Genomic DNA, 15650 nt, shown 5'->3' on the forward strand with positions numbered 1-15650 from the left:
GTTGACGTATGTTCCCTTTAAACATACTTTGCTGCGAGTTTTTACCATTATTCGATGTTGTACTTTGTCAGATGTCTTTCTACATCTATTGAAACAATCTTACGGTTTTTATCCTTTCTCTTGTGGTTGTGATGTATCATGTTGATTGATTTGTGAATGCTGAACCACTCTTGCATCCCAGGAACACATCACACTTGATCATGCTGATTTTTTTTTTTTTTTTTGTATTGCTGGATTCGGTTTGCTAATATTTTGTGGGGGATTTTTGCCTCTGTGTTCATCAGATTGGCTTGTATTTCTTTTTTGTGGTGTCTTCACCAGGTTTTGGTATCAGGATAACATTGGCCTCATACAATAAATTTGGAAATTTTCCTTCCTCTTCCATTTTGTGAAATAGTATGAGGAGAATAGGTATCAACTCTTCTTTAAGTGTTTCATAGAATTTGTCTATGAAGCCATGTGGTCCTAGGCTTTTGTTTGTTGGGAGCTTGATTACTGATTCAGTTTCTTTGCTAATAATCAGGTCAAATTTTTATTTCTTCCTGCTTCTGTTTTGGTAGGTTGTATGTTTCTAAAAATTGATCTATTTTTTCTAGGTTGTCCAATTTGTTGGTATATAAATTTTCATGATATTCTCTAAAAATTGTTTGTATTTCTGTGGTGCCCATTTTTGTGTGTGGGTTTTTTAAGATTTTATTTATTTATTTGACAGAGAGATCACAGGTAGGCAGGGGGGTGGGGAGGCAGGCTCCCCACTGAGCAGAGAGCCTGATGTGGGGCTTGATCCCAGGACCCTGAGGTCATGACCTGAGCTGAAAGCAGAGGCTAAACCCACTGAGCTACCCAGGCACCCCTGGTGCCCGTTTTTATTTCTCCTCTTTCAATTGTAATTATGTGAGTCCTCTCTCTCTCTCTGTCTATCCATCTCTCTCCCTCTCTCTCTTTTTCTCTCTCTCTGGATGGGTGTGGTTAAAGTTTTATCAATTTTGTTGATCTTTTCAAAGAACCAGCTCTCTGTTTCATTGGTCTGTTCTATTGGTTTTGGGGGTTTTTTGGTGTGTTTGTTTGTTTGTTTTAGTTTCTCTGTCATTTATTTCTGCCCTAATCTTTATTATTCCTTCCCTCTGCGCGGTTTTTTTTTTGGGGGGGGGTGTTTGTTGTTCTTTTTCTAGCTCCTTTAGGTGAAAAGTTAGGTTTGAGATTTTCCTTGCTTGTTGAGATAGGCCTGTATTGCTTTAAACTCATAGGACAGTTTTGCTGCAAACCCAAAATTTTAAATCATTTTAAATTTGTTGAAACTTGTTTTATGGCCCAATATGTGATTTATTCTGGAGAATATGTGCACTTGAAAAGAATGTGTATTCTAGTGTTTTAGGATGGAATATTCCTAATGTATCATCGAATGTGTAAATCAAAGCTGTTATTTCCTTGTTGATTTTCTGTTTAGATGATCTGTCCATGTATGTTAAAGTCCCCTACTATTGTGTTACTAACAGATAGTTCCTTTATGTTTTTATTAACTACTTTATGTACTTGAGTGCTCTCTTGTTGGGTGCATAAGTATTTACAATTGTTATCTTCTTATTGGATTGTCTCCTCTTTGCATATGTAGTGTCATTCTTTGTCTCTTGGACAGTCTTTGTTTTAAAGTCTGTTTTGTCTGATTTAAGTATTGTTACCCTGGCTTTCTTTTGCCATCCATTTACATGATAAATATTTCTCCATCCCCTCACCTTGAATCTGCAGGTGTCTTTAGATTTGAAATGAATCTCTTGTAGGCAGCATATAGATGGATCTTGCTTTCTTTAATAATTTTTTAAAATTTTTATTTTTTTTAAAGATTTTATTTATTTATTTGACAGGCAGAGATCACAAGTAGGCAGAAGGCAGGCACAGAGAGGGGGAAGCCGGCTCCCCGCTGAGCAGAGAGCCCGATGATGCGATGATGCGGGGCTTAATCCCAGGACCCTGAGATCACAACCTGAGCCGAAGGGAGAGGCTTAAACCACTGAGCCACCCAGGTGCCCCTGGATCTTGCTTTTTTATCCATTCCATCACCCTGTGTCTTTTGATTGAACATTTAATCCACTTTCATTCAAGGAAATTGATAGATACGTGTTTGTTGCCATTCTGTTACTTGTTTCATGGTTTTTTAGTTTTTCTCTGATCTTTTCTTCACTTACTCTCTTTGATAGTTCATTGACTTTCATTGGTGATATACTTGATTCCTTTTTCTTTATTTTTTGCATATCTATTACTGGTTTTTGACTTGTTACAATTAGGTTTGTGTTTAACATCTTCTGCATATAACAGTGTATATTGAGTTAATTTTGAGCCTATTTTTTACTCCTTTCCACCCCACATTTTAGGTACATGGTATAATATTTTACACCCATTTATTTTGTGAGTCCTTTGATTTTTATAGATATATTTATTTTTACTGCTTTTGTGTTTCCCACTTCTCATACTCATGGTCTTTCCACTCAGAGTCCTCCTTTCTTAGAGGGCTGATTTAGTGGTCATGAGCTGCTTTAGCTTTCATTTGTCTGAGAAGCTCTTTTTCTTTCCTTTTGTTCTTAATATTAGCATTGCTGGGTAGATTATTCTTGGCTGCACATTTTTCCCTTTTGGCACTTTGACTATATCATGCTTCTCTCTTCTGGCTTGCGAAGTGTCTGCTGAAATATCTTCTGATCACCTTATGGGGGGTTCCTTGTATGGAATTACCTTCTTTTTTCTTGCTGCTTTTAAAATTATCTTTTTATCACTACTGTTTGCCATTTTAATCAGTATGTGTCTTGGTGTGGACCTCCTGGGGTTGATTTTGTTAGGGACTGTTTGTGCATCCTGGATCTGGAAATCTGTTTCTTTCCCCAAATTAGGAAAGTTTTCAGCTATTATTTCTCCCAATTTTCTGACCCTTTCCCTCTCTTATTCTTCTAGGATCCCTATAATGTGAATGTCATCATACTTGATGGAGTCACTGAGTTCCTAAGTCTGTTCTCATTTTGCATAATTTTTTTTCTCTCACCTGCTCAGTTTGTTTACATTTAATTACTGTCCTCTAGGTTACTGATTCATTCTTTTGCTTCCTGTAGCCGCTACTTATTTCATCTTTTGTATTTTTAATTTCATTTATTGTATTCTTCACCTGTGACTGGTTCTTTTGGTATCTCTTTGTTAAGGGTCTCACTAATGTCCTCCACTCTTTTCTCAAGTATAGTGAGTATCTTTATGATCATTACTTTAAATTCTCTGACGTATTACTTATCTCCATTTCACTTAGGTCTCTTGCTGTGATTTTGTCCTGGTCTTTCATTTGAGACATATTCCTCTGTCTTCTCATTTTGTCTAGCTCGGTTTCTGTGTGTTAGGAATGTCAATTATGCTTCCTGCTTTTGAAAGTAATGGCTTAATGAAGAAGAGGTCCTATAGTGCCTTGCAGTGCAGTGTTCCCTGTTACCCAGAACCTGGCATTTCAGGGAGTGTCTCCTGTGTGTGTGTTGCATGTGCCCTGCACTCATCTGCAAAGTCTCTTTTTGCCTGTTGTGACAGTGTTTGGTTCCTGGCCCCAGTGCATGGTTTTTAAAATATGTGTGTCAGTCTGCTTGTGAAATGACACTGGCTGCCACCAGCTCCAGGGCTGGGTGTGGGGTGGAGGGGCAGGTGCAGTTTTAGCACGGTGTGCAGTGGGGTTCTGTAGGGTCTGTTGCCACACCACTATCACCTGGACCAACACCTCATAAAGCATGTTCATCAGGAGACATGGTATTGGCAAAGTTTGCTCTGGTCTTCTGGGTTGTGGGGACCCATGGCAATAGGACTGAGGCAAGTGTAACTGGAAATGGCTGATTTACTGAAGTGTGAGGGAGCAGGGCTGATGTAAGCAAGGTAAGTAGTGAATGTCAACACTGTGTGTTTATGCTGAGGGGCAGAAGAGGGAATTGGTACCTGCCAACATCTTTGTTCTTGGCGGAGTCTTGCCCCTTCAGAACATGCTCTGAAATGAGTAAAGAGCTCTCTCTCATATGCCCCTGGCATTTTTCAAACTGCTGCTTCTATGCTGTATCATTAGAGGGCTCTTTGTGGTGCTGTCTCTTTAAGGGCAGGGACTTGTCTTCCTATTGCCATCCCAGCTTTCCCAGAACCAAGCTGCTGATTTTTTTTAAATTCCAGGAATTAAGTCCTGCTGGTTGGAAGAACTCACAAAATTGGGTCCCCCTGGCTTTCAGAGCCAAAAGTCATGGGGATTCATTTTTCCTCTGCAGCCTCCTAGATGTGATAGCATGTTTCTTGCCCTTCTCCATGCCTCTGTACCCCTTCACCTCCCAGCCCCCAACAGCCCTGATCTATTTCACTTCATACTGTGTCTTCACTCTCCCAACACTCTTTGATGTGGCCTCTTCTCTGCTTTTGGCTGTGGAGTTTGTTCTGCCAGTCTTCAGGTCATTTTCTAGGTTATTTATACTGATGTAAATGTTATCTTTTTGTATCTATAAGATGAGATGAGCTTGGGGTTCTCTCATTCTGCCATCTTTTCAGCCTTCCTAGTTTGAGGCTCTTTGATGTCAATGATTAGGAAATTGATTTATCTCTGGTTGCAGTAGTTAAGTGTTTGATCAGTAGGAGTTTTGCTATAGTTCAATGAAGAAGAACATTTTTATATATAAAATAGAGATATAACACCAATTTTTGTCTATAAATAATAAACTATTACAGCTATAGTCATGTGAGATATTATTAAACAGTTGACTGCCCATGAAAGCACAGCAGTTCTATAGCAGCAACCCTCCATCTTTCCTAATAGTTCATGACCCGTGACAGCCTAGCATATTATAACTCATATGAGTTTAAAGGCTTCCAGGAATTGAAGTTATATCCGTTAAAAATAATCCCTGGAGAGAAGCATAGTCTGCAATAGTAATTGGCACATGGTATTGTCTTAGTAAATATTTGATTGTTAAGTGAGTAAATAAGTGAAGGCTTGAGTTTCTATTCTGTATGTACATTTTATCAGCTGTGTGATTGAGCAAGTAGTTTGGTTTCTGAGTTTCCATTGTTTTTTTGTTGTTGTTGTAAAATGGGAATGTCAGCCTTTATATCCTAGCTTTTTTTCATGTCGATTAAATGAGATAATATAAGTACATGTGTTTAATAGTATTTTTTTAAAAACTCTAAAGGAACCTCTTTTTGTTCTAATATTTTTCTCAGTTGGAATATTGGTTTGCTATTTATACCTTGTAATTGGCAGTGATGTTCATGCCATTGCCCTTAGCCTATTCACAATTGGAAACCAGGTGCATTCCAAACAGGGATTTACCTTCCTTAACTTAATGCATTTGTGAAAACCTAAGTCTCAGCATAGGTTTGAAACCTAGCTTTGCCCATTATTGGCTTTGTAAGTCTGAACCTCCCTTGAGCCTCAGTCTCATTTGACAAACATAAGTAATAGGTTGCTGTGGAATTGTCATAACTAAATGAGAACATATGTGAAAGCTTTTGGCAATAAACAGTTATTAGTAAATTCTTCCTACACTCCCTTCATGAGGTTAAACATCTTTTAATTCTAATTCTGGGAATAGTTATTCAGTTAATAGGAATATTTTCTTATTTTTTTCCATACATATATGAATTATAATAATGTTTTATATATAACAAAAGGGTTTTTTTTAATTTCTGGATTTTAAAAAAATATAAACTATATTATTTATTAGTCTTGTAGTGGGTCAGGGCTATGCCAGCCATAAGTTATACATGATTATTTTAAGAGTGGAATTTTATTTTAAAAAGTCAAAAGTAATTTCCTCAAGAATTTCAACTTAACCTTTATTCTGAGGAAGGATTTGAAAAAATTTAGTGGAATCTTCTTGGTAAAAAAAATGTTGAAAATGAACTCAAATATTAAGGGCTACAAACCTGTCTTTCCATGAGTACTATACTCCTGCTTATTCCTTCTTACAGATTTTTATATTAATGTAAATTATAGGTTGTAATTTATTTTCTTATAGGATTAAAAATATTTATATCATTTTTCTTCCATTTTATTAAGATAAAATGGACATATAACTATAAATTTGAGATGTACAACATTTGGTAATATATATATTGCTAAAGGACCACCACAGTAAGTTTAGTTAACATCCATCATCTCACATCCCTGTACATCCAGATTTTTCTTTCTTGTGATGATAACTTTTGAGATCTACTCAGTAGCTTTCAAATATAAGGACAGCATTAACTATAGTCACTATGCTGAACACTACATTTGCAAGACTTAGTCATCTTAGAAATTCAAGTTTGTACCTTTTGACTACTTTCATCTGTTTTTTCACACTATTATTTTTCATTCTTTTTCAGATCTCTGGATATTTTTCTTCTAAAATCCCTTACAAATTATGTTTATGCTCACAAATTTTCAATTTTTTTTCTGATGATACTCATAGGATCCCTATTTCTTATCCTGACTTGGAAGTGAGTCCTAAAGTGCTTCCAGTGACAACCAAAGATTTATCACCACACATTTTAATGCATTAGTTGTACAAATATTTGTTGTGGGGCTTGGAAGGAAATACCATTAAGATATTACTCTATCCTCAAAAGATTTCAATCAAGAAAGGTAGATTTGCAAACTATAACAATCCCATGTGTAAATATTTTACTAGTGGTTTAAACCAGACATATGTCCGTACAGAGAAGCAGTGATAGTCAGGAATGCTAGTGGCAATGGTGTTGGGCATTGAAAAAAAATTGCAAAGAAATTTCTGGCAAATACAAGGTCATAAACAAAAGTTCTGAAGTGAGACAGTGTTCACCTTAATTTAAAGAACAACAATGTATTTGTTTCCTATTGGTGCTATAACAAATTACCAGAAACTTAGTGACTTCCAGCAGCACAACATTATTTTCTTAGTGTTCTAGAGATCAGAAATCTGAAATCAGTTTCACTGGGCTATTTTGTATTATGACAGCTCCTCTGCCTCTTACCCTGTAAGAACCCATATGATTAGATTGAGCCCAGAGAATCCAGGGTAATCTTCCCATCTCAAGATCTGTAATTTAGGGGCGCCTGGGTGGCTCAGTGGGTTTAGAAGCCTCTGCCTTTGGCTCAGGTCTCTGCTCAGTGGGGAGCCTGCTTTCTCCTCTCTCTCTGCCTGCCTCTCTGCCTACTTGTGATCTCTGTCTGTCAAGTAAATAAATAAAATCCTAAAAAAAAAAAAAATCTGTAACTTAAATATACCTGCAAGATCCCATTTGTCATGCAAGGTGATGCATTTACAAGTTTTGGGAACTGGGAAGTGGACATCTTTGGGGGTGGGGGGAGCATTGTCCAGCCCACCACAACAGAAAGGCTAGAATTTAAGGTATATAATGGGGATAAAAATGGTATGGAATTTGATTTTGAAACACTCTGAAAGCCATGCTAAGGAGTTTGGAACTTAATCTATAAACCAGCAGTTTTTTATTCTTTAAAAAAAATATGAAAATAGATGTGTATACACTCAAAATTCAGATATAATTACTTGGATGATCACAGATTCCTTGAAGGTAATATAAGGAGCCTTTAGACCTAAAGAGAAAGAAATGAGCAGGAAAGTAACATAATCAAATCTGTTTCATAAGTGTAGTTAGTAGTGTAGTTGAACCAAAGGAATGCTGATGAGGCACAACATTTAAAAATTCTTTAATTAAAAAAAAAAATGGCTGGAAGAATGGAGAGGAAATTGGCTTGAAAATTTTTTTGGAGATAGAATAAATAGGCTATCATGATTAAAGAAGCCAAGGAAGGCTGAAGCAGTCTTTGAGATATTTATGAAAAGGCTCTTAATGTATACTTCCTACTGAAATTTCCTCCCACCGTGTGACTGATTTCTGGAGTCCTCCTGAAATCAAATGCAACTTCCTATTCAAACATGTTCTGTTGCCCGGCTAATCAGTTCCTTCTGTTAGTAGGGTAACTATATAATAAATATTCTAAACTGAGACAGTGATTCTTTTAAACCATTTTTTAAGATCTTCAAATAAAACTTATAAAACTTACTTATAAAACCTAAAATGGATATTTCTGTAAAGCTTCCCTTATTATAGGATGTGGTGGTCCAGAATATCTCCTGGTGGAATATTTTGAGATGGTCAGCATAGGCCTTCTCAGGTCCACATCTCATAAACTGGCCCATAGGACCTTGTGTTGGAGTTAGAGGTAGAGGAATGAAGCCTTGTTGCCAAGGTGAAAATGCACAGGGCCAGCAGTGAAAAGATCTTTGCAATGAAGAGAGAGACTTTTTAGTGAAGGATCATATCCAAATGCCATCTGTTGGGAGTGATACTTAGAAAAGTCTCTAGGGATATCATGGACTTTGATTAGTGTTCTCGTGGCATTGTCCTTTTTGTAAAGTTGAAGTTCAATTCATCTAGCTCTGAATATTTAGATTTTTTATTCTGCTAGTTCTTTTTCTCTAAAATGTATTTTACCCTCAAGTACAGAATTGGATCCATTTAGCTTTTTACCCATTGCCTCCCTTCTTGCCATTCTTGATCACTCCTCATGAAGACTGTTATCTCTTAAGGATGATTCTAGGATATCTATCCTACTTTCTCCAAGGTAGTTAAATTTGAAGAATTTTACATTTCAGGCAGCTTGGTAAATTGTACACTTGGCCTTTTCTTCTTTATAGGGTTGATATGAATGAGTGAAAACTTGAACCTCAGATGAGAGAACAATACAAAATCCAAGGATCACTGACCATGCCTTCATCCCCCAAGGAAATCTTAAGTGATGAGGACTGGAAGTTCATGGTTTCAGCTCCCACAATCTCATATAGCTTCTTTAGGAGATGCTTTAAGCTTGAAGACGAGGCTGCCCAGCATCTCTTCATGGCACCCAAGAACCATCTTTGAGCTGTCCCTGATTGCCAGTGTCCCACAGAATCACAGCAAATCACATAAGACACCCACAGCGTCTGCTCAAAATCAAACCTGCCTCCACATATTTACCACTTACAGCATTTCTGATTCCTCTTAGTAGATCCAGCTTTTCCATCTGGTATCCCTTCCCTTCACCCAAAAATGCCTTTTAGCATTTCTCACAGTGTGAATTGACTGATGACAAATTCACTCAGCTTTCATCTATCTCAAAATGTTTTTATTTCACCTTCATTTTTTTTGAAGAATATTTTCTCTGGGGATATGTCATTTTAGTTTTGTAAGAGTTTCTTTGCCTTCTCCCACCCCCTTCAAAAATAATTCATATATGTCAGTCCATTATTTTATGGTCTCCAGTATTTCCTATGAGAAAGAAGTTGTCATTCCTCTTGTTCCATCAAAGGTAAAATATCTTTCTCTGATTTACTTTTAAGGTTTTTTTCCTTTAACTCTCGTGGTTAGCACTGTCAAAAATATGTGTGGTTTTCTTTATCCTTCTAAATGTTTGTAGAGCTGAGGGTTAATGTTTGTTATCAATTGAAAATTTTCAGCTTAGTTTCAAAAACATTTTTTTTAGTCCATTCTCACTCTAATCTCCTTCTAGGACTCTAATTAGACTCTATGATATTATTCTTTACATGACTGACATTCTTTTCTTCTTTCTGTATTTTAAGATTCCACATATAAAAATGGAAGTCTTGATTACTGTCTTCTTAGGATCCTGGTAGGAGGGAGTCCTTCTAATGCCCTGGTCTCGCCCTTTGCTGTTACCTCCCTTATCCTCAGCTTTTCCAAAAACACTGAAAGGGGATGCTACTAATAATTGCTACTGAATCAGCAACCATAAATTGGAACTTTGCCAGGCAGACTAGAGTTTAAGATACCCTATGTATTAGGCAGTATTTCATTGTCCTGGAAATCAAACATTAGAATCCTCCTTCGTGCTTTTCTTGACTACATGACACCTCTTTTGCCTCTTATATAAAGTCAATTCTCAGTCTTACAAGTTCTTTCTACAAAGTTTGTGATTTATCTTTCAGTGTTTAAATTCAAGATATTTCCCTCTCAGCTGGGTATTTGTTAACAGGGTCCATTTATTTATATGAAGTTTCCTTTTTATTCTAGTATATTTTAGTCAGACCTCTGATTAACCGGGCACTACTTTTGTCAAGCTATTTTCTACTTAAGAACCCACGGAGGTTCTTATTGTTTGGGGTTCTGCTGAGATTTCTTATTCTTCTGTTTAAAGTCCCTTACTTTTCATGCTGATATCTTTTTGTGCACCACATAGACCCACATTAGAATGCCCTCTCCTTCCCCTGCCATCCTCATCAATGACCTGTAGAAGTCACCTCAACACCTAGTGCCTGAAGCTCCAGTTCCAGTCACTTCCTTCCATCACATTCTTTCCTGTCATCAAATCCATTTCAAATTTGATTATACAGTTTTGTGTATTGTATTTACTAATTGAAGGATTAAGATTCAAGTGCCTTCAGGGGCCATGAGGTAATCATAAACTGCGGAACAGGCAGAGTAAAGAACAATGGGTATTAAAGTGTTTGTGTTGATTTTTATTCCTAGTAATGGTAATTCCCACCTAGGTACATGGTATTTCAGATCATTAAGCAGGGAGATAAAATGGCCAAACAGAATACCTTCTCAAGATTTGCAAATTGTGTCCTAAAATTTTTTTCTCCATATACTTTGTAGCTCAAGTAATACACCATTCTTTATATCTTGTCTTAGCCATAATTAGTAGAATGGTAATAGATGCACATTGTACATTAAGTGCTTTTGAAGTTTAGAAGTAAAAATATAGTTTTAGGAAATGTAATGGAAAAATAAATTGTTTTCAAAAGAAAACAGTGCTCTTGTCTTGTCTCCCAGGCCTGAGGAATGGACCGTCCCATTCCCATTAGCACTCTTGCTCACTTCTCACAGCCCAGGGTCTGAATCTCTCCTTCCGTGGACACTGGCAAAGTGGACTTGCTTTGGCTTCCAAAGAAGGTTAGGGAGTGGTATCCAGCAGTCTAACCTTAGCCAAGAGGCATGCCAAGAGTTAAGGTGGGGCCGTAAGTAGGGCTGGATAAAGGGGCATTAGGCAAGTTAGTGAGGTAGTAATAGATGCAGGTCAAACAGTGGGGCTTAAATAATGACCCCCGGAATTGGGATGTCTAAGCTAGAGGCATGTCAAAGAATGAGGAGACCAACACTGTGTACCTGACAAAAAGACAAAGGTAAATTTATTGACTATCATAGTGGGGGAAAGCTCTGCTGGTCTTTTTGAGCAGAGCAGACTGATGATAACTACATAGGGTTTTTGAAAAGTGGGGAGTTAGGATGGGTGGGTTTTCAGGAGTGTGACATCATTGGAAGAAGAGTGGTTACTCGATGCGACAATTTCTGATTGGTTGACATTTGAAGTCCTGCTTACTAGAGTGAGCCCTTTCTTGATTGGGTTGTTACTGGTCAGTTGGCTTGCAAAACCACTTGGTTTACTGAGGCAAGTTGCTGATTGATTGAACAGGTTTAAAATAAATTATGTTGGCTATTTGTTACCATGGCTGCCAAACAATCAATCTTTTCCTGGGAGGATGGTAATTTTTTTCCCTTAAATGGGATGAGAATACATCTAGATTTCAGAAAAGAAATATGAGCATCAGATTATGAATTGGACCTCTTTTTGGAAAATCCTTCAGAAAATAATTAGAAGGTAAAAATAGCCCCAAGGTCAGGTAACGGAGCAGTCATAACAAAGTAGACTAATAAACCCAAGAAAGACCTACTTCCTGTTGTTTTTCAAGGAGCCAAGGCCCATAGGATATTCTCTCTATGGCTCCATGAGGATGATCATGCCCAGTAATGTTACAGAATACCCCAGAGCAAGGGTCAGCAGACTTTTTCTGTAAGTAGTCAGATGGTAAATGTTTTAGGCCTTGAGGGCCATCATTTCAGTCTCTGTTGCATTTCCTAACCTTGGCTACTGTAGCACCAAAGCAGCCATCCATATGTAAACAGATGGGTGCCACTGGAGATGGTCTGCAGTAGCTGGATTGGACCTGTGGTGCCCACATGAGGCTCATAGATTATAGTTTGCTGACTCCTGACCTAGAAGAAGTATTCTTGTTTTATACTGCTAAGGAATCAAAACCAAAATATCTGAACCTCTCTGGTCAAGAGAGAGTACATCAATAATAAATAGTTGTTGACTAAGTGACTTCTGATTTCCTATGTGGTTGGATGACATTGATTACGGTCCGGGCTAGGATCCTACTGGAGATATAGCTGAGATAGAAGTAAAGCTGGAGTATAGACAGAGTTCAGGGTGAAAAGCCTCCAATGTCCCATTTCCAGTGGGCATCAGGTGGGTGATGCTGTCAATGCCACAAGCACCACAACCCATGATACTTGCTGGTCTCTTGCTTAATGGCCTGCAGTACTATATCTGCTGACTACTGCTATTCTTCTGACAACTGTTAGTGCTACTTCAGCTGAAGGGATCCTGTCTTTTGAAAACTGATAACTCTGCCAGTTAACATCAGAGAGCTTGACTTTGAAGTATTTTCAGATTTTTGGAGGCTACAGGATAACCTGGCCTTTTTTAGCTTCCTTCATCACCCTTCCCCAGGTTAGAGGATCATTTGAATGACAGCGTTCTGTGGGCTTGACCGTCAGTTGTGAAGTCCCCTTGACTTCTTCCTCCAGGGAGCCCACGATCTTGAAAATAGTACATCCTTTGTCCTGACCTGGTATTCTGCATTTCTGGGAGTAGTCATGGAACTAGCCCACCAGAGCAAACTGTTCTGAAAAGTACTTTCTACAATTACTCGTTTTGGGGGGATGGGGAAACACAGCTCATATTTTAGATCAGCAAATCTTTTGTTTGTGGCTTATGTATCTTAAGACTCTTGTAAATGAATACTTAGGAATATATATATATTTGCCTGCTCAGATAAATTTTTGGAATTGGACTCTACTATCACTTGCATCTCAAATATTTGAGATTCTATTTTCAGATACATTTCATGGAGAAACATTGTTTGATGTGAAGAATGTCTTTTAGTGCCTTTTGTTAAATGGCCTATTTAGGGTTTTTTTTTTTCTGCAGTGAAATGTAGTCATTACCAAGAATAAGGATAAAAACTTGTCACGGTACTAATTTTACCTTATAATAGTATGTTAGAACTCATGAAAATTAGATTTTTTGTCATCCTTGTGTAGTATTATCTAAAACAGAAATAAGATGTTTAAATGTGTTAGAAATAATAATAATACAAGATATAATATTTTGATACTCTAACATGATCTAACATTACTGAATGGTTTTGAAATCCATCATGAAAAATTGGAAAGGAGCAATAGAATTTTGAAAAAGATGAGAGAGGGCTATCTTTATCAGCTATTTAAGTAAATTATAAAGATATAGTTATTCAAATATTATGGAAATGGAATAAAACTAGACAGACTATGAAAGAAAAAAAAACTAGATTTCTACTTGCCTACTTGTGATCTCTGTCAAATAAAAAAACAACAAAAAAACCCTTTATTTACTTATTTTCATTCCTCCCTCCTCCCACTGGATGATCCATGAGAGAAGGTACTAGGTCTTTTTTTATCATTGTATTTTCTATAGCAGAGTGCCTGACCCAGCATAGGTAATAAATGTTGATTGGGTAATGTTGGGTGATGAGCCTCTAGTTGACCTAACCTTCAGGCTTTTATTTTTCACCAAGGACTGATAATACTTATATAAACATAAAAAGGAGACACATTTTTAATGTATTAGAAAAAGTTTTATAATTTTCTTTAGCAGTTAGACTAGTTTTCTAGTGAGTACATAGAAATGATAAACTCTAGATTAGGTAATATAGAAAAAAAGTTTTATTTTTCAGTGGAGAAGTCCATTCCCCTACTCCCATTCCATTGTATGGGATTGTGTTGTTCTGCCTTTGCAGAGGTAATGTTTACAGTGTTCTATATGCATGCATAGAAGTAAAATGAACTTTGTCATGTCCTATAGCTTGCTTATCACAATTTTCTTTCTTTTTCTTTCTTTTATTTTATTTTTTTTTAAGATTTTTATTTATTTATTTGACAGATCACAAGTAGGCAGAGAGGCAGGCAGAGAGAGAGGAGAAAGCAGGCTCCCCACTGAGCAGAGAGCCCGATGCAGGGCTCGATCCCAGGACCCTGGGATCATGACCTGAGCCGAAGGCAGTGACTTTAACCCACTGAGCCACCCAGGTGTCCCGCTTATCACAATTTTCTATCTTGGCTTTGCTCTGGGTGGTACTCTTGGTTGACTAGACATATACAAAGTATACTAGATTTGAAGCGAAATATTAAATGGGGAACTGATTCCAGACTTCCTTTGTCTTCCCACCCCATCCCCTTAAGATATGACTTTATTATGTTTTATTTTTGGAGGCAATTTAAGTTTTTTAGAATTGGGAAAAGTGAAACTCCTCATGTAGTGTTAGCCAGCATTCTCTCAAATGTGCCACTAAAAAAGATTTGATTAAAAAAGTGGTGATTAAAAAATAGTTTTCTTCTGGCTTACATAAAAATGATAATTTATCTATCAGTTCAGATATTTGGAAATTGTGAAGTCTGTTCCATTTTTTAATGACACAGCATATGAAGTAGGACATTATTGAAAGGTCAACTAGAGGCTTATTTTTCAGACTATAAATCACACAGGTTGAATTGCGGAAGTCTAGAAACGTGTTGTTTTATGTTCATCACCATTCTATGTTAATAAGATAATTCAAAAGTAATTAGAAGTGGTAGCAGCTACATGAAATGATTATCTTCATTTAGAACAATTCTGATAGAATAAAAGTGGGGGAAGAAAATTTTGATAGAATTTCACTGGTTTCTAAGGGGCACTGGAAGTGAAAAGTGCCTCAGAAAAGTGAGGAATGTGCCTGCAGATTGCAACCTGAGTGTGACTATGTGAGGTTTTCTTAGGAGAAGCCAGGAGGAAGCAAGTTTGCATTTTCACGTTTTGCACCAAATCCTGTTAAAGAATGCCACCAGGTGACTGGCGTTTTCTGAACAGAGAAAGCCTGTGTGGTATCTGGCAAGTCAGGTTTAAGAAAAAGATGTCAGCAACTTAAGGCCCATGTCACATGACATCCTGGGCTTGCCAATACTAGACGCTCTGGATCAGGTTTCAACTCCAGGCTGTCCTGCCAGCCATGAGGGTTCAGCCGAATGAGAAGCAAAACCTCACTTCCGAAAATGTTAGGAGCTGCCCTTCGCTTGCCGTGAGGCCTCCGGATCCGGAGCTGGTTTTCAAATGAGAGCCTCTCTACTGAATGGAATTTTCATATTCCGCTGTCATTTTGATGCTCTCTACTGGGCTTCATCACTTCTACCAGGCACTTCCTGCGAGAATGGGGGCAGGGGCTCTCGCCATCTGTGTAAGTACAGCCTGCCCCTGTCTTCTGTGGACCCCATGGGGCTGAGGAGAGGCCTGCTGCCCTCCTGCTTCTGAGGAGATGTTTACGTGATTCTGTCTTTACTTTCTGGGAGGTGGGGGAAGGTTCCTTACTTAATGTCCATTTGAATAGATAGGAATTTAACAGCGTTTTGGCAGCTTTCAGCATTTTTGTCTACTTGCCTTTCCAAAAAAGATGAAGGGAGACGCCTGCCTGCAGGAGTTACTCGGCTCAGTCAGCTTGATTTAAAAGTCTAGCACTCTCCAGCGTTTCAGACTTTGTTGTTCC

General features: G+C 37.7%; 1 protein-coding gene across 7 annotated transcripts in view; it reads left to right on the forward strand.

The window, feature by feature from the left end:
- Positions 1–15650, forward strand: part of FAM13A (family with sequence similarity 13 member A) — a 362418-nt gene that overhangs the window by 11206 nt on the left and 335562 nt on the right. For 4 of the 7 annotated variants that reach the window (XM_044224506.1, XM_044224508.1, XM_044224507.1 and 1 more), the window contains exon 1: positions 15137–15344. The exons of 2 other annotated variants lie outside the window; for them this stretch is intronic. In XM_044224506.1, coding sequence (XP_044080441.1) covers positions 15240–15344 — 105 coding nt within the window. In that variant the 5' untranslated portion in view covers positions 15137–15239. Of the gene's footprint in view, positions 1–15136; positions 15345–15650 lie in introns of those variants that run through there. One more of the 7 variants, XM_044224512.1, reaches the window with a different exon arrangement.

The sequence above is a fragment of the Neovison vison genome, chromosome 11, assembly GCF_020171115.1.
Source record: "Neovison vison isolate M4711 chromosome 11, ASM_NN_V1, whole genome shotgun sequence".
Classification (NCBI taxonomy): Eukaryota; Metazoa; Chordata; class Mammalia; order Carnivora; family Mustelidae; genus Neogale; species Neogale vison.